The 26,452-nt window shown below is 35.1% G+C and overlaps 1 protein-coding gene across 6 annotated transcripts in view; it reads left to right on the forward strand.

Annotated features, from left to right (window-relative positions):
• The window catches only part of SGCE (sarcoglycan epsilon), an 84,347-nt gene extending 68,392 nt beyond the window's left edge, over nucleotides 1-15,955 (forward strand). For 3 of the 6 annotated variants that reach the window (XM_055118631.1, XM_055118649.1, XM_055118646.1), the window contains 5 exons: nucleotides 834-860; nucleotides 1,582-1,770; nucleotides 12,994-13,037; nucleotides 13,892-13,926; nucleotides 15,670-15,955. In XM_055118631.1, coding sequence (XP_054974606.1) covers nucleotides 834-860; nucleotides 1,582-1,770; nucleotides 12,994-13,037; nucleotides 13,892-13,926; nucleotides 15,670-15,720 — 346 coding nt within the window. In that variant the 3' untranslated portion in view covers nucleotides 15,721-15,955. The remainder of the gene's footprint in view (nucleotides 1-833; nucleotides 861-1,581; nucleotides 1,771-12,993; nucleotides 13,038-13,891; nucleotides 13,927-15,669) is intronic. The other 3 variants (XM_055118639.1, XM_004602189.2, XM_012935595.2) reach the window with 2 other exon arrangements.
• The last annotated feature ends 10,497 nt before the right edge of the window (nucleotides 15,956-26,452 follow it).

The following is a 26,452-nucleotide window of genomic DNA, read 5'->3' on the forward strand; positions in this document are numbered from 1 at the left end:
CATTTAGCTCATAAAATACTTTATAAATGAATTGAGATTGTTTATCTTCATGTCAAACTATAGTACTTTATTTCCCTTAAATGAATAGTTTTGAATATAGTAAATCAAATTAGGGAATATAGTCACTTTATTAAAAAGTTATTAAGACTAGTTTTAAATTCATGCTGGCAAAACAGTCCCAAGAATAGCGGGCTAGATAGTTATGCAAGTCCATTCTGTTTCAGCTGAGTCCGCAGAATCTATTGATATGGTAATTGCACTGTAAATTAAAAAACAAAACTCTTTACTTTGATCAGAAATGAGGGAAAGAATATATTTTTTAATTCTGCTGCCACACCACGTGATACAATTTAAATATACATACAAATATAGGAGAATCTTAAAAGTAAATTAAATGAAAATAAAGGTTTCATCTCAGTAATAAAGTCTTCCTTTAATAGTACTTTCAGGTCATCTATGTCAATTAAAATAATCTCCCAAAATTATCTGGAAGTCAGGGTAATAAAGGATAAAAAATTTAATAAAGCAGCAAGTAACAAATTATTCCATTTTTACATGTAGCTCAATTTCATTATGTCATAGAGTTTATTTCTAAGAGCTTGATTCTTAATCTCCACCTTTTTTATTTTTCTGTATGTTTCTCATCAGTATTCCATCTCCGTATGTGTATTCATCCAAGTAATGTCATAAACCTGGTGGCAAATGCTGCCTGGTTGCATTTAATAGTAACAAAGTCAGCATTTCCACATCATACAATATTCCATGAGCATAAAGTTTTAATGTTCCAAATATCAATGCTATTATTTAATTCACAAATTTTGTTTTGTTTCTAGGGAAAAGAGAAACATGCAAACACCAGAGTAAGTGTCTTCTTTCCTGTTATTTTCTTTATCATTTTTTTCACTTCTCATTTGCTCATCATGCTCCATCCATGTGCATCATGCTTTTATTTTTTAATTTTATCATCTTTCATAGTTTATTTCATAAACGTGAAAGCTGCTTTCTAAATAGAGTTATTAAGGAGGGCTAGAAATTAAAATTAAAAAGTTTGAAAACTAAGGTTCTGTAGATAAAAATTAAACCTAAAATATTTCAGACTCAGAATATTAACTTGCCACTTATATTATGATTTCCCAATCTACATTTCTGTAAACCAGAGAACAGCTGAAAAGACCTTTCATACAAGTTTTCCTGAATCTACAGTAATAACCTACCATAAAATGAACCTTCTGTGAGTATTTATAAATGCCCCACCAGAAGCAACAGTATAAAAGCTATGGTAGTTTTATCTTAATCATACAAATTAAATAGAATATTATTTTTTACATAGAGCTATAATATTAACACAGTTCCTTATAGCTTAGTTTAATGAGAACTTCATCTCTATCAAAACTTATAATATCAGTTTAGTTTTACTCTCAAATAAAGTATGTAACATGTGCCTCTTTCTGAGATTGTAGAATACCCAAAGCATAATAATACTTTATTTTAAAAAATTAAAATATTTTGCAACTTTTCAGGTAGATCATTCATCAGACTAATATATGATTTTAAATATATGTTGTTTTCTTTTTGATATAGCATCCAACTGGTACACCACAGTGCTATTCAGAAATCTACCAAAGAGCTTCGTGACATGTCCAAGAACAGAGAGATAGCCTGGCCCCTGTCAACACTCCCTGTGTTTCACCCTGTAACTGGGGAAATAATACCTCCTCTACACACAGACAATTATGAAAGCACTAATATGCCATTGATGCAAACACAGCAGTAAGTATCCACTTGAACCATAATTATAAATATGCGTGATATACATACTTAGTGACTATAAAGATCAGAGCTGTCATTTCTGTTGTTTGTTTATGAAAAGAAAGAAAATACCAAAAGGCCACAGATTGTATAGCTTCCAGCCCCACTGGGTTGACCCAAATACATAGAATTATTTTCAGGAAGTGCTTTTGTTTTTCCTCACTTATCCAAATGCAGTGACATTTCCATTAATATTTAAGAAACTGAAACTGCTAGTAAACTAATATATGTTTCCTCAAAATGAGTTAATTGTGAAAAGACATGCATATTCTACCTAAAGCATGACAAATTTGAGGACAGAGTGATAATACAGTGGGTGGAGCGTTTGCATTGCATGCAGCTGATCAGAGTTCGATCCCCAGCATCCCTTACAGTCTCCCTAGGACACCAGGAATAATTCAGAGTCACCCCTCAGAGTAACCCAGAGTAATATCACGGCTCTGTGTAAAAAAACAATATTCTATTTTCAGGTGTGGCCCAAGAACAAACAAAAAAGCAAACTGATTTTATAACTATTGTTGAAGTGACCTGCTGCTGATAACCTATATTATAGAATTTTAAAACAGAAACATCTATTTAAAAATTTTATCTTAGGAAAAAAGGTTTTTAGGGGTTTGTGTGTGTGTTTGTGTGTGTGTGTGTGTGTGTGTGAGAGAGAGAGAGAGAGAGAGAGAGAGATGCTTATGTATCAAAAAGAGTAGTTAATAATTTGGGTTATAAATTAATATTTATCCACTTATTTGTAGTCTCAGCATTTATGTTTATTTAATCAATTGTTTTCTCTATATACCACATATTAGTAGAATCATGTGGAATTTGTCTTTATCTGATCTAAGTATTATACTAAGCATAATACCCACTAGGTTCTTCCGTGTCATTAAAAATGTAGAATTTTATCTTTACAGTCTATATAGTGCTATTTCAAGTGCTTATTTTGTAACCTAGTAATATAAAGGTGATAATTTTAAGATTAAACACTAATTCTTTAATGAGTATATTCTAGATAGACTTGACAAATTTGTATAAGATCTTAGGAAATACAAATGCATAATATTTTCTCCAAAGTCCTCTAATATAATCATGTATTTTGTATTGAATTGGCTAAGATATGTGTTTGTGTGTATGTGAGTAATTGATTCAGGTAATATTAATGAGGAAAATTGCATTTAAAAATTTGCATTTGAGAAACATTAATATTCTGTTCAGGACATACATAATAAGTTTCACAAAATTTAGTTGTATTGAATGGAAGGGATTGATTTCTCTGGCCTTTAATATTAGTGGGTCATCATAAAACCCACTTTACTACGATTAGATAAATTAGTCAAATTTCAAGTATTGTAATTGCACACAATTTAGCAATCTCTCCTGCATATTTTAGGTAAAAATTATGAATAGCCTTATAATTTATATTCATAATGTAAAGAATTCTTTAATATTATTATTTCTTTTATCCCTTGTACAAGAGTGCTAAGAGAATGCTGATAGTTTCAAGAAAAAAAATGGTAAATTAGTCTTAAAGAATTTTGTTTGCTTAAACCACAAGAGTTCTCAGCTTTTTGTATGTTGACATGCGTTGTAAATCCCTGGGAAATGATCAGAAGTAATTCTTAAATATTTTTAATTTAAATGATATTTCATTTTAAAAATTATAGTGGTTTTAGTTAATTTTTATTATAAATTAACAGCTATGTCTGTCTAATGGACTGTAGTGGAGAAATATTGCTAGTTTGGTGGCGAATGTGATACACTAGCATACATATTTGAAGAGCTGTGAAGCTATTCTAAAACTCTGTTGTAAAGTATTACCTTAATAAAAGAAATCAACTTTTGAATATGCCACATTATAGTGAACACTAGAATTTGTATTTTCAGAGATAAGTCTTTAAAGAACACTGGAAAATGCTTCTATTGGCAAAATAGCAATGTTACCAATTATATTTAATTTCATTTTTTCCAAAAGTTTTATTTTGTTAAAAAAAAAACCATTATTTACAGTTATAAAAAGTCAAGTTTCAGGCATATAACACTCTAGCACCAATTCCACCACGAATGTCAATTTCTCTCCACCAGTGTTCCCAAGTTCCTATCCCATACCCCAGAATGCTATCAATTTTATAATAGAGAAATACTTGTTATAATGTCTTGAGGACATGAATAGTTTGTAAATCAGCAAAATTCTATTATTTCTAGTGAACTTTCATGGAGAGGGAAAAGGTGTGGTAATTTTAAAATGTGCTTTCTACTATACATCAAGAATAAGAACACTTATTTTTTTTAATAAGTAAAGAGCTACCTGTAGAGGGAAAAATTCTGAGTGGTTAAGATTTTGCAGTGTTTCCACATACATACAAGCAAAATAAAATTTCATACCTGGTTTATGGGCTGGAGCAATAGCTCAACTGGTAGGGCTTTTGCCTTGCAAGTGGCTGACCTGGGTTCGATTCCTCTGCCCCTCTCAGAGAGCCCAGTAAGCTACCAAGAATATCCCATCCGCATGGCAGAGCCTGGTAAGCTACTCACGGCATATTCAATATGCCAAAACCAGTAACAACAAGTCTGACAATGGAGACGTTACTTGTGCCCGCTCGAGCAAATCGATGAGCAACGGGGTTGACAGTGACAGTGACCTGGTTTATAACAAATTGCATCTCCCTTATCCTTCCATAACTCAAGACTGTCATTGTTATTGATTAGCTGTCGTAGCCGCTATGTTGATCAGATACAGGTTATTTTTTTAAACTTGCAATGATTTGACTATGTATTTTTAAGTCCAGAAAGCCTCCATATTATTCAGATTTCTGCTAATGGAAAAACTCCATTAACTAGCACTTCTATATAAATAGGGTACATAGATAATTGATGATGCTCACAGTGATTATTCTGAGGCACTGGAAGATCATCAAGTGCGTCTGACTCATCAGAGGGAAATTAAATTACATTCAGTGTAGTTCTGTGTTGAGTGTGCATTATCTTTCTTTTATTCTTGGAAATGGATAATATGTGCATGGTCTCTATGGTAACTCTCTATAAGCCAGAATATGTGATTAACCTCATTTTCCAACCATGTCAGATAATAGGGAATTTATTGTATCAGGTTTGTCACAGTTGTCCTTTATACAAATCTGGTTTTTGCTTCTTACCTTTAAAGCAGAGCAGTATTTTTGAAATTTCATTTCAGCACCAAGTATACATAAATATTTTTGGCATTTGAATTGAACTGAATTCTCAACATTAAAATGAGGTATTCTATTTGATGAAGTATTATATTCCTTAATAAGCAGCTACATACTTAAATGTTGCTCCCTGGTATTTATTAATTAACCCTTACTAAAAGGGCATGCATTTTATCCCTGCTTATTTACTTATCGTACTAGTGCTGAACTTATGATTCATAAACAATTTGGGTAGCTTTACATTCATTCATATTTATTTGTCAAATTTAAGCACCAGAAATTTTCAGATAAGTTAAATGGCTGGACGTTTGGCTTCTGAGTTAAGACTCAAGAACATTCAACACTTTCCACCAAAATTGCATGGAAACCAGTTCCAGTCATTTGAGTAACTTGATCCATCTCAGAAACAAAGAAAACTTATAGCAGTTATGTAATGGAGGACTTCCCTGATTGTTTTTCACTGATATAACTGTATTTTATTTTTGGAATAAAATTTCATAGGGTTTGAGATGGGTACCAAAATTAGATATTAAAGGCATACTTTATCATTTACAGATGATAAAATTGAGGTAAAGTTAAATTAAGTCTAATAACTGAAACCAGATTACTGCATTATCTATCCAAGTCTGTGGTAATGGACCTCAGAAAGATATCTGATCTAGGTGACAGGCAAGATGATTGAGCAGATAGTGCAAATGATAACCAGTTCCTGATGAGGAAATACAACACAAGCTCAGAAAGGAAGGATTTCATGTGTACAATATTCCTTATACTTTTCAGATTACAGGGACTAAAAACTGACTACTGAAATAACCACATAGCACGAAAATGTAAATTAAATGAAACTTTTGCGTATATTTTGTGGTTTTATAAACTGTAGTTTCAAGATTATGGAGGTACAGAGAAGTTGCAAATATAACACAGAGGTCCCAGGTATCTCTAAGCCAGAATCTCCATTGTTAATGTCTTAAAACACTGTTATATATGTGTCACAACCTGGAAATGAACATTAGTATTGATGATTATCCAGATTGCAGGCACTTTTGCTTTTTGTTCTTTTTAGATAGTTAACTAATTAAAAAGTTTAGATTCTTTTAGATTTAACATAACTTATTATGCCCACTGATGTCATTTTCCTTTTCCAGGACTATGACCAGGACAAAAATAATCAACAAATCTCTTAAATCTCTTCTAGTCTGGGGTGGTTACTTTCTGTTAAAAGAGTTTAAAAATCTTCATTGAGTTACTGTGATTAACAGTACAGTTAATGGGATTTTTTTTTTGGGCTCTTTGGGTCACACCTGCTGATTCTCAGGGGTTACTCTTGGCCCTGCACTCAGGAATTACTCCTGGCACTGCTCCTGGGGACCAGTGGAATGCCAGGGACCAAGCCTGGGTCAGCTCTGTGCAAGACAAAGTCCCTACCCGCTGTACTATCACTCCAGCCCCTGGGATTTTTTTCTTAGACCATTCTATCACCTTGACAGTCACGAGAGCACTGGCTAGGTGTGCTGAAGAATATCTCATCCTGCTCCCATTTTCTTTTCCATAGTTGTGTTTTTGCAGATAATAAGGAGAGTTTTTTTTCTTTGTAGTAAGTTCCTGATTACATGTGGAAGTTATACTCTAAAGTAATTCCTCAAAGTACAGTTGCTTTGCTTAAACAATCGCTGTCATGATTAGGTATTAGTTTCTATCCAAAGACTTACAAATAGAATACAGATTTGACAGATAGTTTTCAAAAATAAACCTCAGTGTGATAGCACAGTGGGGTAGGGCATTTGCCTTGCATGCAGCTGACCCGGGTTCGATTCCTCCATCCCTCTCGGAGAGCCCAGCAAGCTACCTAGAGTATCCCGCCTGCATGGTAGAGCCTGACAAACTACCCATGGCGTATTCTATATGCCAAAACAGTGACAACAAGTCTCACAATGGAGAGATTACTGGTGCCCGCTCAAGCAAATCGATGAACAATAGGATGACAGTGCTATAGTGCTGCAATTTCTTTTAAAAAATAAATTTCAAGTCAGAATTTTACATCCAAAAAGTAGTATTGAGCAATAATCTGGTCTAGATGATCCCAGACGAAGTGTCAGGCTACACACACTAGTTCCACTTATATATCACAAATCTTAAGGTCCTACTTCTAGGAATATGGATGGAGGTGTTATACTGACGTAGGCAAAAAGAATGATAGTACCTGATTCAAAAACTTGAAGGACTTAGGTTTTAGGATTCTGGGGAAGTTAAATTGAAATTTCTAATATTTCTGTTGAGGATGATAAGGTAAAGGAGGAGGAGTTACTCATAATCATCCCTATAGCATTTTTCAAATTCTAATTTTCATAAAGCTGTTCACAATAATTAATTACATTCAACATTTCAACACCGATCCCACCACCATTATACCTTCCCAGCATTATTTTGAATTTTTCCACCACCACTCAAGCCTGCCCCACAGGCTGAAGTTAGATAATATGTTTTGTATTGTGTGTTATGAGATGTTGCATGGCTGCTTTTGTGGCCTGGAATTCTAAATTTTTAAATAATTGTGGTGCAGAGACATCTCTGCAGAGAGATGCTCAGTTCTGAGGTTCATTTGTGAGTCTCTGGATCTTGGATCTCAATACTGCTTTTTGGATGTAGTGCACTTAAATGGAGGCAGTTCGTGGGTGAGACAGCCAGGACCCTAAAGGGCAGGGAGATGGGAAGGAGTGGCCCGTCTCAATCCCTTGAGCTCTGGGGTTTGCAGTCACTGGTCCCATATACAGGGGTTTTTCATTGGGTTCTGGAGATATGCGGCCACCAGGTTGACACCTGCTCCTGTCTGAGGCAGCCTGGTGAAATCAGCCTGGCGCAAGGCCTGGAACCTATAGAATTTTAAAAAATATATTTCTAATTCCTTTTGAAATATATGTTAAAGAAAGTGTAAAAGGAGTGTTTATGAACATTAGAGTGTGAAAAAGGAAGGTGCCTGTCATAAAAGTAGGGGGTAAGGTGGGGTGGAGGTGTTGGGAGGGATACTTGGAACATTGGTGGTAGAAAATGTGTACTGGTGGAGGGAGGGGTGCTCAATCATTGTATGACTAAAACTTGATCATGAAAGTTTGTAACTATCTCATGGTGATTCAATATTTTTTTTAAAAGTTAATCCTTCTTGTTGTGTGTCTCCAGTTGACACAACCATTGACAAAAAGTGTTACTTTGCAAAAGATATTTCTGAGGCATTGACTTTTTAAAAGAATTTAGTAAGTGTACATAAAAATTATAGATGCAACTTTTCATTGATAAAATTGGTTCCATAGTTTTGTCCTGCTTCAGTTTAAAACTGTGTTTCTATTTAAAGTCTTGCATTTTGGCTTTGCTCAAGCAGGGAAAAATAAAGAAAGTGAATTTTAGAAATAGTACATCAGCTAAGTACTTGCCTCGTACACATCTGACCTGGGTTCAATCCTTGGCACCCAGTATGGTCCCCTGAGCCCTTCTAGGATTGATTTCTAAGTAGAGCCATGACTAAGCCCTGAGTACTCCAGATGTGGTCCAAAAATTGAAATAAAATAAGCATTTTAAAAATAACATAGGCTTTAAAAATTTAAATCATAGTGATTTTCTGTTTTTCTTCTTTTATGCAAATCATTCTCTAATAAAAGTGGGGGTGGCATCTATATATAAAAAATAGAAAACTCAAGGTTTGAAAATTATGAATTTTGTTGAAATGTTTGGATATTATGCAGGTGGGGCGTTTGCCTTGTACGCGGCTGACCCGGGTTCAATTCCTCCTTATCTCTCGGAGAGCCCAGCAGGCTACCGAGAGTATCTCACCTGCATGGCAGAGCCTGGCAAGCTACCCGTGGCATATTCAATATGCCAAAAACAGTAACAATAAGTCTCACAATGGAGATGTTACTGATGCCCACTTGAGCAAGTCGATGAACAATGGGATGACAGTGACAGTCACAGTGACTTTATTATTATAAAATTATACTATTTCAGAAGAGGAGTTTTTTTGGATTTCATTAATTAACCAATATCATTTATGTTAAATTAAGGTACATAGATTTTGTGGAGTTTTGCAAAGCACTTTAGGAATATAATGGATTGATAATCATCAACCTTACTGATGGAATTACTCTGTAGGATAACCAAAGATGTCAAATTGCCTTAAAATTATTGTGCAAATAAAAACAGTGTTCTCTCTCCAAACCACTTATTAATTTGCAGGTTATTACTTTTGTTTTCTTAAAGAATGAAGTTTGTGAAATTTGCATAATTTTCTATTTAAATGCATGTAATTAATGTTAGTAAAGTAGAAAATAATTAATGCTGATTATTTAGAGAATTACGGTTTTCTTAAACCTTTTTCTGAATAATATAGTTTACATATAATCTTTCAGCTAGTTCATTAATAACTTAATTATTCTAAGTAGTTTAACGAGTTTATAAAGATCTCTGCTCTGAAGATTATAGGACTCTATTGGAGTCAGCTCCCACCCTCCTCTGTGGTTTTGTCTTTAACATCCTCTTTTCACTAACCATGGACGTGCTTGCATTTTCTTTTACTCCACCTCTACTCTATGTTGGTGGCAGGGAACTCCCAGTCATTTCTCAGAAGTTTCATATGCCACAGCAGTACTGCTGACCAACTCTGCTGGCAGTTTAGTTCTAGAGCCAGGAATGTGGTGCTACTCTCTAATTTTGGGGGACCCACTATAGCCTCCCTAGTGATGCTTGGTAGACTACAGAGCTATATTAGCAACATTCAGGATACCATTTGGTGCAAGGGATGGAACCTGAGTTAGGTGTACGCAAATCCCTATTCTCTGCTTTGTAATAATAGTAGACTTAGTAGTATGCCCAGAGCAGCGCACTTAGGAGGTACCTTCTTTCAATTCTTAAATGAAATATACTTCAATGGATGGGTGCTAATATATTTATATACCCATAATAGATATATTATTAGCACTCACATGCTTACATGTAGTTACAACTTTATGTAACCACAAAAATAGCTCTATGTATAAATTTGAATTTTCTAAGGAAATTGACTCTCCATATAGTTTTAGTTGGGCATTTTTGTGCACACATAAGCACTCTTATATACCTCATGTAACTTTCATTTGAAGTTGCGAGACGTGCATGTAGAGCATTCAAATTTACTCATTTAATCATATTTCTCCAAATTTGTTCTAGTTTGTGCATGACACTTTCTCCACCAACTATATCTCTTCCAACCTTGCCAATTATAGCCACTTCTATTTAAAAAATGTAGCAGTCTGGCGAAATAGGATAAAACAAACTACAGAAGAAAGGACAAATAGTGGGTTTACTGAAAACAGTAGTTTCAAACTGTGTTGCATGAAAGGCTAAGTTGGGCTAGCCAAACAAAAGAAAGAGGTGCAAACCATCTCATAAGATATGGATTTTCAGTCTATGGTATCCTTGATGTAGGATACATTTGGTATTTTAATTTTGTCAATATGTGTAGATGTATGGAGCAAGTGTTTGTGTGTAGTACATCAGATTTGCTATACTAGGTACTAATGTAGAACAGAAATAAATTAGTTATACCTGAATAATTAAAACTCATACCTATACCTATGAAACTGCATTTTCTTTGGGTGGTTTATAAATCAGTCTTTTTAATTTAAAGACCAAAACCATTAAAATGTGTTATGTGACATACTGAGAGAATAAACAAACAAAAAGAAATGAGTCCTGAAACCACACAAGGAAAAGTGAAACTATCCTTATTCTTAAGTGGAGCGAGAGTAGACTAGCAAAAAAATAAATGTAATTATTGAGATGAATTATTAAGTATCTTCCCCAGATTGAATTAGAATTGATTTTATTTCTTGAAATAGTGTATTTTATATAGGACTGAGACTCTTTTAAAAACTCACTTAAACCAGTAATACTACTATAGATTAAATTTAAGCAGTATTTAACAAGCATATACTTGTTTTCCACACTGGAAATTGTATTTGAAACATATTATTTGCCTGAATGAAATGATTTCAACCAATATGTTTCTTGGGTGTTTCTTAGAAATTCCTTAGGGGCCCCAGCAGTGTGTGGGGCAAAGAAAACAAAGCAGTTAAAATTCCTGGCTCTCCTGTTTCAGCGGGGGCAACCTTGCATTTATCTCTTTTGTAGCTCAAATAATTCTGCTTAGGATTTCAATTAACCGAATTCCATTGCTGAAAAGAAACAAAACAACCTAAAAAATTCCACACTTGGATCAAGTCTTATTCGGTAGCAAAGGCTGCTGTTTCCTAAAATTTCTTTCAGAGGGTCTGAGTTGTACATTTTGTAAACTAATTTTCTTATCAAAATTTTGAAGCTACATGATTTTAGAATTCATAGACATGTGAATCTTTCTTAGTATCTTTACTCTTTACATGTGCTCATTCAAAAATTATTTGTTGCAAGATTATGCTGGGAATATGGTTCTATGTTCTTATTGTTAAAGCACTTTTGAAAACTTAAAAGTTATACGAATAATAATCTCACAAGGGCATATATATGAAAAATTTACATTAAAAATAACCTAATTGTGTGTGTGTTATTTCATTATTTAAAGAGTGGGAGGAATAGAATAATTGGTATTGAGATTTTTTTTAACTAAATATTTTTAAATTTACTTCTTGTGGGATTTTTTTAAATCCACAAGACTTATTGCCGCTGGGCAATAAGTGTCCACTGTAGCAGACTTTGGGTTCTTAGAAAGAACTTAAGAGAGCTGGATGCATGCAGTAGATGACCATAGCCATGATGGTTAATTGCTGTTTGAAGCAGCCAGGAAGACTTCAGAAATCAGGTGTGTGGATGGATTTCTGTGCCAGCTTTCTGAAACTTTTCTCACTCTTCATCCATTTTCACCTGAGATATTTTTATGTGACACATATATATATGTAGGTATATAAAATAGGTGTATAAATAAAAATTATTTATAATAAATTATACATTTACTTTAAAATCATTTTCTAAAGTCAGTTGCAGAAGCTACAGTCTAGGCCACACTGAGAAACCTGAACTTAATTTGCAGGTAGGTATAAGCAAATATCAAAGTGATGGTTATTTGCCCAACATAATCAGATGTATATTTTACAAGACCATCTAACAGCAATGTTTAGAATGTTTAGAATGTATTATTCTGGAGCAAAAGAAGGGGATAAAAGATTAATTCAGATTAATTGAAAAGATCCAGTAAAAAAATGGTGATGGCATCAGCAATGGGGGGTTAGTAATGCTGATGGGGATGAAGAGACAAATTCAAAGGAACTGAATCATCAAAAGTTCTCAAGTATTGGATACAGAAACTAAAGGAGAGGGAAGCCCCAAGCTCACGTATTTTTTATCACCTCTAGCTGTGTGACCTAATGTATGCCTGTCCCACCCCCACCCAACGCCCCTGTTGGTGAGGGGGTATTTTTCTTTTAATTCTATGTCCTAGGATTTTTGTGAGGTTTTTTAGCACAGTGTTTTGTTTTTTCCTTCCTTCCTTCCTTCCTTCCTTCCTTCCTTCCTTCCTTCCTTCCTTCCTTCCTTCCTTCCTTCCTTCCTTCCTTCCTTCCTTCCTTCCTTCCTTCCTCGTGTGTTTGCTGCATCACTCCCTGCAGTGCTCAAAACTTTATTTGGTACTAGGAATTGAACCCGGGACTTCTGCATGGAAACCATGCACTCCAAACCAGTGACTCTCATCGGACTGAAAGAAGTGTTTTTCAACTTGTTTACAATTGCAGGTGTCAGTTCGTGAACTGACAGTTGGAGAATGCTGATGTACAATTATTGTATGAAGTAGAAATTCTATGAGGTTTTCATTATTGCTGTTATTTATATACTTAGACCTCAGTTCCCCATTCATAAATTCATGAGGATTGTGGAGTAACTGTGCCAGATTAGATGATTTCTGGGGACATTTCTAGTCAGAAATGTGTCATTGCAGTATGTCTGCATTCTGCATTCCGTTTACATGTATGTTAAAAAACAGAATGTTAATCCTTTCTAGGAACTTGCCACATCAGACTCAGATTCCCCAACAGCAGACTACAGGTGAGTACTAAAAGTAAATTGATACTTATGGATGACTCTAAAAAACTAGAATGATAGTTTTAGTTTCATATTATTTATGAAATTTTATCTCGACCAAGAAAGGGAAGACAGTTGTCCTATTCCTAATTCACAGAATTTAAGAATAATAGCTTATTATTGCATAGATTGGCATCAGAGTCATAAACAAAGGTAAAAGATCTTAGAGCAAAAGCACCCCTGGAGGTCCTGTCTAATTAAGGGAGTCTGAATAAAATCCCCTTACTTCAACCTTCGTTCCTCCTATTCTTCCTCTTGGTATGAAAGATTCTTAGCTTGGATGCATCCAGGATTTGTCTCAGTAAGTAAGCAGCTTGAAACTGACTCTTACAAAAGTAAACCATTGTGACTAATCACTGAGGCTTCAGGGAGGTAAATGAGAAATGGTTGGCCTGGTTTAATGTTGCTTTCAATAGCTGTTATGACCAGTGACAACAAGATGGCTGATAATTCTTCCCATGTATTATTGTATTTCCCTAATTCTTTCTTTAAGTTTATTTATTCCAGGTGTTCCTAACAAACTTCCACAGCTAATTACTTCATTCATCTTGATACTGAGTAATAACTTACTCATAATTGTTTTCTAATTAGTGGCTGATTCCTAGTTCTAATTGCCAGGCAACCAGTAATGCCTTTGTAGTTCTTCTAGAAACTCAGTTTAAAAACTGTAAGTTGTAGGTGGAATTCTAAGTATGAATAGTAGCATTGTTGTAGGGAAGCTATTTAGTAAGTCTCTGAAAAACTTCAGGCACATACAGAAATGTATTAGATGTTCTCATTGAAAAATTATTTTCTCTTAATGCTTTCGGGAATATAAGGAGATTTTCGTTTGACAACTTTTCAAAGATTTGAGGCAAGTATAATGAAGTTGTTTATCAGATTTTAATTATGAGATAACATTTATCAGAATTTTCTGCCACAATTTTGATTGCTCGTTTTAATTAAATGCTAACGTGTTTCAACAAGACTGTTCAATATATTGATGTGGTGGTGCTACTGTGTAAGCATTCAGGAGATTGATGAAGGAACAAACTTTGTTATAAGTATGTGTTACTTATAAAGGGCAAAGAGATAGATAGAGCCCTTCTACAACTAATGTCATGAATTTTCGTTTAAAAAATTGTAAGTGTTTCTGCAGTGGAAATGCTGGAATCTTTTCTTCATTAATTCCATAGACTTTCATCTCTCTTAAGTTGACCTTCAGTAGTTATTTCTGGCATGAAGACAATTTTTAGAAAAGTAGTAAACATTTTTTGCATGTTTTAAGAATACAGATATCTCCCACTAGGGGAATTAAGGAAATCTAAGTGGATATTAAGGAGATTTATTTGATAGTTGTATATGTTTTAGCAATAAGACTTATTAGCATACTACAGTTTTGCATTAGGCAGCACTTTCAGATATAGGACAGACAATTTATGCTTTAGCAATTGTGATAAGAGCCAAAAAGTATCCTTAGAGGAGTTTTAGGTTCTTCAATCTAATTTTCTAAATTATTTTACTAACACAGTTTTTGGGGAACTAATATTTTGAGTCAAGGAAGCTTTGATCTTTTTTTCATTTAACTCTGTAGCTCATTATCTTCCTGTTTTCTTTCTCTCTTTCTCTCTTTCTCTTGTAATCTGAAGTATATTGGTGAAAGTACACTATCACCTCTCCTTTGTTTTCTTGTTGTGCTAATTTTGGTGTATCCCCAAAGTCTCAAAGCGCTAAAGGGAAAGAAAGTGACCACCCCACCGTAGCATTTTTATAACCTTAATAGATTATTATGATTCTGAATCTGAGAAATGTGAAAGTAAATATAGTTTTAGCTCCTGGAGGGAAATGTTAAATGGGCTCTTTACTCTCCTTATTCCCGTTCTGTTCATTTGAATGAAAATTTTTTCCTCAGTTTCAAAATTATTTTTATATCTTCACAATAATGGAGTCAGTGCTATCTATGTAGTTTCATGGATTAACAAGAACTTTTCTGTTCCTTCATCCTAATTACTGCCACAAGGAGGCAACATTATGTATGCATGATTATCATGAAATAATTTGCCTTTTCCAAGTATTTAAAAACACAGCTTTTTTAGGAATGTAATTTAGTCAGACTTTGTCAAAGGAACCTATATTTTTAAATTTAATTTCGTTGTTTTCTTTGAAATATTCATAAGAAATTTAAGAAATGAACTAGCTGCTGGCATTGTAATCCTGGATTTAAGCACTTGCAGGGTAATAAAGCAGTTAAAGGTTGATAATAGCACTAACTTTTGGACTAGGCCCAAGCTATTAGGTTAGATGCCCTTTCAGGTTCTCTCATTTTCTTTGCCCTTCTAATCCAAATGGTATTTTCTTAAAAACCATGATTAAAAGATATAGTCGTATATCCTGCAGTCAATTTCATTCATTTTGTTTATTGTGGGAGGAATTTGCAGGTCATGTCTTTTGAGAAATATGAAACTTCATAGTTCTGGTACAAGAAGGAAAGTACTACATTAGAATTTTCTGTTTTTTAAAAAACCGCAACAAAAACAAATACATAAAAATAATGCATCATAATTACTTTAAATTATTTAAACTAACACATGCCCATATTCATTCTTACATATTATAGGTAAATGGTATTCCTGAAGAAAGAAAGCTTACCGAAGCAATGAATTTATAATCAATTAAAACAGCAGTTGTACCTTATTTCTTCTCTCTTCCAATAATGCATGAGCTTTTCTGGTATCTATTGTGCATGTTGACAGTATTAAGTATGTACCAAATAATATGACATGATTTTCATTTTACTAATGCATTATTTTGTACTCAAAGCATTTTTGACAATTTGTAAAACATTGAGGAATTTATATTTGTTACAATAAAAAGTGATCTTTAAAATAAATATTATTAATGAAGCCTAGTGTCTACTGAAATTTATTTTAGAAATGTTTTACCTTTCTAATGGGAAAATTTTATTTTAGGAACAGGTTAGTGAGTTCATTCTTCACTGAACAAGATTATATTAAGCATATCCATAAATATATAACATTTCTGTGCTTTGTGTTCTTGGTGACCAATTTATTTAGATAATGCTTTATTTCTGTGGCCTATAAAGCCTATGAATCTCTGCTTGAAGTGTTTCAGGTTTCACGAATTATATAGCTAAAGATTCCTAGTTCAAAAATGACTCAATAATCAGATATTTTGTTTTAGAAGCAAATCAGGAGCCATTATACAGAAAGGAAAATTATCTACTCATTGTGATATGAATTAGATCAAAAATCCCAAGGTTCCTTAAAACACTATTTTGAAGGCTTTACAAAATTTCCTTATTCAGTATTGGTTGAATTCATACACCTTGGATCATTCATAAACGATTAGATCAGTGTGGTCATCAGACAAACTAATAGGGTATTTTTGTTGCTTTCTAAGTCTTCTAGAAAACTTTCTCCCACCTTTGGAAGATTTTTGTGTAACGTATAAATTTATCATTGGACACAGAAGTTCAAATCTGATGTCTTATTAATAGATTTCTGCTACAATGGAGTTCAACAATTAATCTTTCAATTATAGGGAACAATCTACTATATTCTTGACACTGGAGTCTCCTTCCCCCATTTTTCTCCTTAAATTAAACAGAAATTGTAGGTTTTATATTTTCCTAATATTTATGTTATGTTCTCATTTATTTCCAGAATAGTTAACAGTATTGTTTCTCTTTGTAGAATAACAGAGCATTAAAAACAAACAAAACACCTTGTATATGAAAAGTGAAATTAAAATGTTCCCTAAACATGGAGTCAGGAGTAAGTCTTGAGCATCTCGGGGTGTTTCTTTCCCCAACAAATGGGGATTCTACTACATTCTGAAGATTAAATTTCAAGAACACACGCTGGATGTGGGAAAATGATGGTCTACTAAGTTTTGGTTTCCAAACATTAATTCTAATTAGGATGCCTCCTTTCCAGCTGATTATAGTAAGTCATCCAAAACAAACAACTGCAATTTTATATATGTGTGTGTGTGTGTGTTAGGAATTTAAGAAAAATCAAATATAAATTCCAAATATCCCTTTTAACCAGGGATATTTGGACAAGGGAGATGTTTCAAATGTCTGGGGGACATACTTTGTATTCAAGAGGCCTGGGTTTGACTCCTGGTACTACCGGGTGATTCCATAAGCATCACTGAAAGCGACCCCAGGAACTGAGCTGAGAGTAAACTGTCCGCATTGCTAGGTATGTGTGTCTTTTTACAAAAAGTTTTTGACTTTTTGTTTTCCTCCAAAATAGAGTCACCCAGTGAATTACAACTTCCTCTTGCAGAATTTCACATCTGGTAAATCTGCTCTGATAGAACACCAAGTTAAAAAAAAAGTGAATGCTAAATTATAAGCTAAGAATTACTTAGAAAACAAATAAAATCCATTATGCTTAGAACCTCCCAATACTTAGCAAGTAATTGGTGTGTGGATACTCTGGGATTCGGTGGTCCAAGATTTAAGTTGGACTGCAACTCTCAGACTCCTAGAAAATAAATGATTGATAGAGATATGGATGTATTTATAGAGTGAAATGAAGCAAGTGTGATAAAATAGCAACACAGTAAATTTGAGAATATGGGAATAATTGAACTATATTTAAAACTTTTTGAAAATCTTAAAATGACCTCAGGATGGAAATTTTTATATGTAGTACATTAACCAAAATATGGTGAATGGATAAAATGACAAGAACCTAATGCATTGAAGAAATTAAGAACTTAAATTAAGAAATTAAACAGGAAAGAGCACTGTTCGGGTGTAGGATATAGAATAACTGAAGTGTTTTGTCTTTGAAAAATAATTTGTATAATTGTTATATATAATTGATAGAACATGCTGATGAGTTAGAAATGCAGGTGAGGAGAAATCAACCTGCTTAATTCCTGACTGTAATTTGGATCCATTTTCTGAGTTTGAGATTTTTTGGGGGGAAACATATGAAGTATAAAATCAAGAGTTTTTAATATTTTTACTAATTACAAAGGCCAATTCTGAGTAGGGGAAAGAGCCATCTCAGGAATTTTTTAATGTCATTTACCAAATTTTTGTGTATATAAGCTTGTTGTAAAAGCCTCTGAAACAAATTTTACTGGCTACAACAGATAGTATTAATAAAACATTAGCTAACCATGTATACTAATGCTTGGTAATGGCTATATTAGTGCAAAGTGTTCAAAGGTTCTGTCATAGATAAAGATCTTGCAGTTCAGAGGTGTGTTTTTCAGGTGAATGTGTAACACAGGGCTATCTTAGACAAACCCTAAAAGGTACAAATGTGTTTCAAAAGTAAATAGAGTTATGGCTTAACTTAACTATGTTATTGAGTCCTCATCCATAAATATAATTGGAAAATTGAAAATAATCATTAAAATCGTTTTCTCTTTGCATTTGGTATTTTAAAGATTGAGATCATGAGCTCCCAGATCAAACCACATAGTTAGTCATTAATATAAAGGAGTTATTTGTTGACTATCCATAGAATTCTCAGAGTCAGAGGAATGCATATTGATGCCGTGTCTTGATTAATGGTCATGATAAGTTAGACATGTAAGGATTTTCTTCAAAGAATTCATATACTATGATTTCTATAAACTTTGTATGACTTACAATTGAATAAAGTTTGTTTTGATAGAAATTTCAGGTGTCTAACAAAATAGGGAATGGAAGATGTATCCTTCAAACTGATTATGCCAAATATTTTAATAACCTATTTTGGGGTATGCATTTATCTGCTGCTACAGTTCTGCTATATAACAAACTTCCTCCCAAATAAAGAAGAATCTTCTGGATCAGTGTGGGTCAACTAATTAGACAGCATTTGGTTAAAATTTTCTCACTTGGATTTCTGTATGTGTCCTGAAGTTAGCTGATTATTAGCTAATCTGGAATGACCTTAGCTGGGATGCTGGGAAAACTTGTTTTTTTTCTACTTAATGTCAATACTTTCAGTAGTTGTAAATAAATAGTATTTTATAGTGTGTTGTTATTATTTTAAATTATTAATTATAAAAGTCCTTTATAATTAAAATTGTGTAGGACTGTTGCATGAATACCTAACGGTAAAATTTTAAAAAGCACACAAATTGTTGCATATACATTTATCAATGTAGCAACTTGTATGTAGCAGCTAAAGTTTGTGATAAACTGTTTATAAAATATTGTTAAGTCACCTGAAGTAAAATTAAGTTAGATTCCACACCAAAGACTAAAAAAAAAAAAAAACAACAATCCAAGTGGTGTCCTTTATCACTTTGGAGTGGAGAAATACTCTTTAATTTTTGAAATAGAACTCAAAAGATTGACAAGGTTTTCATTTTTTAAACTACAAACCAAAAAATACTATAAACATAAGATCACTGTATCACTGTCATACTGTTGTTCATCAATTTGCTGGAGCAGGCGCCAGTAATGCCTCCATTCGTCCTAGCCCTGAGATTTTAGCAGCCTCTCTTTACTTGTCCTTCCCAATGGTGCCGCATTGGAGGCTCTTTCAGGGTCAGGGGAATGAGACTCATCATTGTTACTGTTGTTGGCATATATCAAATACAGCATGGGGAGCTTGCCCAGCTCTGCCGTGTGGGCAGGATACTCTCAGTAGCTTGCCAGGTTCTCTGAGAGGGAGTAATAAATGTAAATTCACTACAAAAATAAAAAATTTCCAAACCCTCTTCAAATTTTGTTAATAATTTATTACCTATTGCTTTCAGAAAAAAATATTGCACCTTATATTTTAATCAAAGGATTAATCTCCAAAACATATAATTTCTTAAAGGTTTGTTTTTCTTTTATGTTTAGCCAACATGAAATTACAACGTTGTTCATGATTGGGTTTCAGGCATACTATATTTCAACACCAATACCTTCACCAGTGTCCACTTCCCTCTAGCGGTGTCCACACCCCCATTGGCTTTTTCCCCACTAGTCTGTTTCTACAAGAGGCTTTTCCAGTATTGTTGCTGATACGTAACACTGTACCACCTTTCAGCACCAATTCGTCCCAATGTCTGTGCTTCCCTTGACCAGAGACATTGCCCACTCCCTGTCCGATCTCCCTACCCATAAAATGGCATGTTTCTTATTGGGTGCCAGTTATCATGTTCTTTGTTGGAAAGAAAATCTTTGATGTTAAATGAAAAATGTTTATACTCTATGACCTAGAAACCTCACCAAGCCTGAAAATCTATCTCACACACATACTGTTAGAAAGGCTGTTTGCTCTAATGTTACTTGTAATAATAATTCATTAAAGCTAATTATTAAAGGAATTATAAATAAGAGAATCAATGAAAGAATGGATTGAGGATATTATATTCATATCCTATAACATTAGGCAGTGTTAACTAAGTTGACTACATACAGGCAGGGGAAGGTTTCCAAATATGTTGCCAAGTGAAAAAAATACAGAAATCTGAGCCATACAGAGAGCCCAACAAATTGAGTGCAGGCTTTGCATGCAGGAAACCTGGGTTCAGTCTCAGCAAAATTATAGTTCCCTGAGCAAAGGTTGAACAACTCTAGAGCACCAAGCAGGAATAGACCAGACCATATAAGATCTTGCACATCATCATCATCATCATCATCATCATCATCATCATCATCATCATCATCATCATCATCATCATCATCATCCCATTGATTGTTGAATTTCTTCAGTGGTCTCAGTATTGTCTCCATTTGTCCTAGCCCTGACATTTTAGAAGCCTCTCTTTACTTGTCCTTCCCAGTGGTGCCACATTGGAGTCTCTTTCAGAGTCAGGGGAATGAGACCCATCATTGTTACTCTTTTTGGCATATGAATACGCCATGGGGAGTTTGCAAGGCTCTCCCATGTGGGCAGGAAACTCTCGTTAGCTTGCCAGGTACTCCCAGAGAGAGAACTAGGTGATAAGATGTTGCGCGGCCACAAAGCTTTCAGGAACTTGGTTTTATAGTCTCTGGATGTTGACCGTTGGTGGGATTACATGGCGCCAGAGGCAGTCCCTGGGTGTGATCACCTAGCTACTGGAAAATGGGGAATCTGGGCAGATGAGGCCCAGTCCCGATCAGAGCAGATTTGGAGATCTCGGCCCGGGTCCCACACACCTGGGTTCCTCTGCCAGTTCCTTCATGCATGAGGCTCATCTGAACGTGTGGAGAGGGGCCTTGAGCATGGCTATGACTAGGCTCCGGAGGTCTTCAGCTGCGTGAGCTCTGCTTGGGGCGGGGAGGGAAACTGGAGCCCACCCCCTCCGAAGGTCCCCCGGGAAGACAGCCAGGCACAGGGGCAAGAGACTCTCTGCCAGCCCCAAATATTAAAAAAAAAAAGGAAAATAATAGATATGGATTTAGGGAGGACAGTGGAGAGAATATTAATATATTTAAATTTAGTTGTAAAGTACTTAATTACATTCCCTATTGAATAAATACATAAAAAATAGTGACTCTCCTAAAGTAGGAAGCTTAAGGACAGGACTGGTCAAGTATATATCCCTATTTCTGTTACCTACTCATATTCTCCCTGGTATTTTAAAGATGGCTAGAATGCTGAAAGAGGCTTACTAATCCTCTGGTGTCTTCTTTCTGTTCTCCCCTTATAACTCCATTGGTATTCTCAAGACTTGCACCTTGCCAAAAATGAGGCAGACGCATGTTTTGTCATAGAAGTGATGGGTAATTTTAATTTTTGATCTAATAATACCCCATCCCTTTTGCATGTCCCAACTCAGATGAAATTTGAATTCTGAGCAAAGATTTAAAGTCAAGGTTACAATGACTGGTGTGGTATATGCAGGATATAAGTTAAAATCATTAGAAAATTTTACATGACCTTTGCTGACATATTGGGAAAAAAATCTAAGCAACAATAATGAAAAGTAATAAAGTAATATAAAATAGGATGAAAATAATATATTTTTGAAGCAGAATTCATGTGTATGTGTAAACCCTAGTGACAACATCTGATTGTATCTATTCTATTGAGTTTATTGAAAGTGTAAGTCTAAATATTAACTGTCAGGGAATCTAAGGTGAAGGGAGACATTATCTCTGCAATTTAAAAACCTAAACCATTAGATCGCCACAACTTGACAAACTACATGAATACTTAAGATCTGGTCATGGTACTCCATAGGAAAATAATCTGGTTACTTTTAATCAGATGAGTATTGAGAGCACAAATTTTTGCTCATAGCACAGACTCAAATTTTATTGTGTAAAATGATTAAGGAAGATACATCCAAAGTCCACTTATTTTTAAAAATAGAAAGCAAAAACTAATAAAATTTCTCCAGAATGATGAGCTTTGAACAATGTTATTCCCTGATGTTTTTTCCAAGTTAAACTATTTATGCAATATACTGGAATTAAATGGGACTATATGAGCACATGATTTCCTTGCAAGAGGCCTGAGTTCAATTCCTGGCACCATGTGGTCCCCAGAGCACTGCCAGGAGTGATCCTCAGCACAGAGCCAACAGTAGCCCTGAGCACTCCTTAATGTGGCCTCCAAACAAAAGCAAACATAACAAACTAAAGCAATGAACTATGTAGAATCATAAACAATGAACCAGCCACGTGTTTGATAAGGTATTTACTGTATATATAATTCTTAATATAATTAAGAATTCTTTATTATATTAAATGCAAGCGTCACTGTCACTGTCACAATAGATGTCACTGCTCATCGATTTGTTCGAACGGGCACCAGTAACATCTCTCATTGAGAGACTTATTGTTACTGTTTTTGGCATATCCAATATGTACGGGTAGCTTGCCAGGCTCTGCCGCATGGGCTGGATACTCTCGGTAGCTTGCCGGGCTCTCTGAGAGGGGCGGAGGAATCGAACTCGGGTTGGCCTCTTGAAAGGCGAATGCCCAACCGCTGTGCTATCGCTCCAGCCCAAATGCAAGCGTCACTTAAAAAAATTGGTTTTTTCAATTGGAAAATAAATTTAGTTGGTTTTTATAAATAGCATCTCTGTACCTCTAAACCAATAGAGTCAATTCTACTGTGAGTATGAGACCCAAACTAAAATTATTAACATTAAAAATGTGTCTGCCAAGGAAGCAGCTGGAAGGGTAGAAGGGAACCTGGGAACACTGATGAAAGGCTGCTGACACCAGTGTTGAGACTGAAGTTGTAGCATTGCATGCCTGAAACTCTATTAACAGCATTGTAAATCACAGTTCCTTTTAAAAAGAAAAAGTGATGGCTTTGCTCTCCTGTTGACTCAACCACACACACATACACACACACACACACAGACACACACACACACACACACACACACAATTTGCCTCCCTTCAGAATTCCTTAGCAGTGCCTGAGAACTTCCAGAATTTAAATATGGTCCCCTTAGAGATGCTTGTTTATTTAAAATTAATGTTTTGAGTAACCACAATTAACAATGCTGTTAATGATAGTTTCATGCATCATCGTTTCAACACTGCATCCATCACCAGAGTGCCTACTTCCCTCCATAAAGGTCCAACATGTCAACCTCTCCCTTCACTCCACCCCCACCCCCTCCACACTTAGCTCTGTGGATCAACTTTCCAGTTTTGTTGTCTGTAGCATTTTGTTGCTTCCTTACTTTAAATCCCACATATGAAGAGAGAGATCCTGTATCTATCCCTTTCCCTCTGACTAACTTCATTCAGCATGATATCCATCCATGTCAGTCATGTTTAAGAAGTTGCAGTATATAATAAATACAATAGAATATTGTACAGCTACAAAAAAGCTGATTCTGATATTTGCTTGAAGACAATCTCTTTAACACCTTTAAGTTCCGTGTTGTTTCTTGTTGCTCTTTCACTGCTCAGGATGAGTTTATCATGCATCGTGGATCATGAATACATGGGTCAGAGTGCCTGACAGAGACCAGTTATTTACTAGATTGCTGTGTGTAGGGTCCTAGTTGAATATGTAGCATACCTTACTCTCCTCCAAGTACCTTTATATCAGGTTGTTAATGTGCCTCATTATTTTACTGCAGGGCAGGATAAACTAAAGTCCCAAGAAACAGGAAGTTTCGTTGGCAGCTGCCAGAATACAGGAGACAGTTTACACTATTTATTCTATTCTGTTCTATTCCATTCCCACATCCAGCAGTGTTCAGGCACCTTCCTGGGTCTGTGCTCAGGACTGACTCCTGGCAGTATTCTGGGAACCCAGTCAGCGTGTGCAAGGCTAGCACCTTAAGTGTGTACTATTTCCCCAACTCCAGACTGTATTTTAGAAAGGTGATGTACCTAATTTAAGGTCTAAAGTGAAACTCCTGTCCAGGGCTGGACACTACCAAAGTAATCACATGGTGATATATAATGGTAAAGTATCCACAAAGGAGGACAGTGCCGTGTCCCAAGAGCTAAGTAAGGTATAACAACATCATGATGCTCGGTTCCTCAGAGCAAGGCAAATTTGAACCATTTTGAAAAAGAGAAACAATTTTCTAAAAGGACCAAGGAAAGATGTCACAAAAATTGTTGGTAATTTTAACTGAAAAATAAAGAGGGAGAATCAGCATTAGCTGAGAAAAAAATGTGGGGAGGGAATTCTCAGCTTTAATTTTATGAAGAGTTTCATGAACTGTTGGCATTTACTATTGGGACATTTTATAAACTATTTTGTCAGTGTCTCTATTGCCCATCCCTGCTGGTATGGGCTTAAGAAACACATGTCCATCACACCATTTTGTTCCTCAAAAATGGTACAAGTCACTTTCAAGAGCAAGGCAAAATATAAGGCAAGTTCAGTCATTTGAAATAGAGGAGAAGGAAAGCAGGTCGGAAATCAGCTAAATTTAAATTGCAATGACCAAAGTGCCACTTTCTCTGAGATGGAGCAAAAATTTAATTCTAGGTTTCCTTGAAGAATGTGAAAAAGTAATGCATGGTGTATGCAAGCTAGTAGTAAGTGAACTATTCAGAAGAAGCATAAATATTCACTAAGGCCAGGATGAAATGACTCATGACAATCCACATAAAGTGTAACATAATCAACATGCTTACAGTTAGCATAATAATGAATTTCATATAAATGCCTCAGAGAGTGGCCCGTAAGAATGAGCAATAAGGGGCCGGAGCGATAGCACAGCGGGTAGGGCATTTGCCTTGCACTCGACTGACCCGGGTTTGATTCCCAGCATCCTATATGGTCCCCTGGATACCACCAGGAGTAATTCCTGAGTGTGAACCAGGAGTAACCACTGTGCATTGCTGGTGTGACCCCAAAGAGCAAAAAAAAAAAAAGTGAGTAATGACTTTGATCCAAAGAGGAATCCCAGAATTAGATGTACAGGGTTTTTGCTGAGTGTTCACTTAATTCTGAGATACATTTCATTGTATTTTTTGGCTTATGGGCCACACCCAGTGACGCTCAGCGGTTACTTGTTCTCAGGAAAATTGGGGTGCAGGACATCAAATTGCTTCTTACTTGCAATGCATATTCATTCACTAGCCCTGGCTCCTCTGAGGTACATTTTAAAGCATCTAGGGAAGTGATAAAAAGCAAACACTCAAAATTCCTTTGCAAATACTGTTTGCTGCAGCCAAGATCAAAGTGTTAAACTGAATATCTTACACTGGAGTTCCAGTGTTCAGGAAAACAAGCGCCTTTAATGGAATATTAAGCAAATATAAGCCAATGATACTTTGGAGTGGGAAGAGGGTAGAATAAGAGTCTAATAATAAGCAATTTCTGAGAATACTCTAGAATGGCTAAGAGTTTCTTTGGGAGAAAATTGAATTTGCACTTAAAGAAAGGTGGGTGAAATTCCTACTCAATGTAACAAAAATTACTATTAGTCTCACAATGGAGACATTACTGGTGCCCACTCAAGCAAATCGATGAACAACGGGATGACAGTGCTACAGTGTGGAAAATGCAGAAGGAAAGAATAACTGATAGAGTGCCATAAGCCAAGCCTCTGCCCCAGACCATCCAATAGGAAGTTTGGCTTTTTATACTTTAACTTACTAATGGTCTTTTAACTTAAGTGATCTGTGTAATGCACATCAAAGGTATCTGAATCAAGTGACCTTCTGTAGAGAATTAATCAAGAATCAGCTAAACTCTGGTGGGCCCCAGCACCGCTGGCCCAAGCACTATACCATCTGGTTTTCACAGCAGGTCTTAGTGTGCTGGAATTGACACTCTGCCCCTTGGCACCGCTTGAGAGGCTCCTACATCCTTTATCAAAAAAGAACCAAATAAAATTTGGAAAATATCTTCCGTTTTCAAAATGTTTAAGTGCTATATATACTCAGGATATTAAATTTGTGTTTAATATTCATGTTCTGAATCTTTTATTTATGTCTTTTGGTATATAAGAAGGTAACAATTCTGTTTTTGTTTTGTTTTGTTTTGTATTTTGGGTCACACCCGGCG

Source organism: Sorex araneus, chromosome 1, assembly GCF_027595985.1.
Source record: "Sorex araneus isolate mSorAra2 chromosome 1, mSorAra2.pri, whole genome shotgun sequence".
In the NCBI taxonomy this organism is placed as follows: Eukaryota; Metazoa; Chordata; class Mammalia; order Eulipotyphla; family Soricidae; genus Sorex; species Sorex araneus.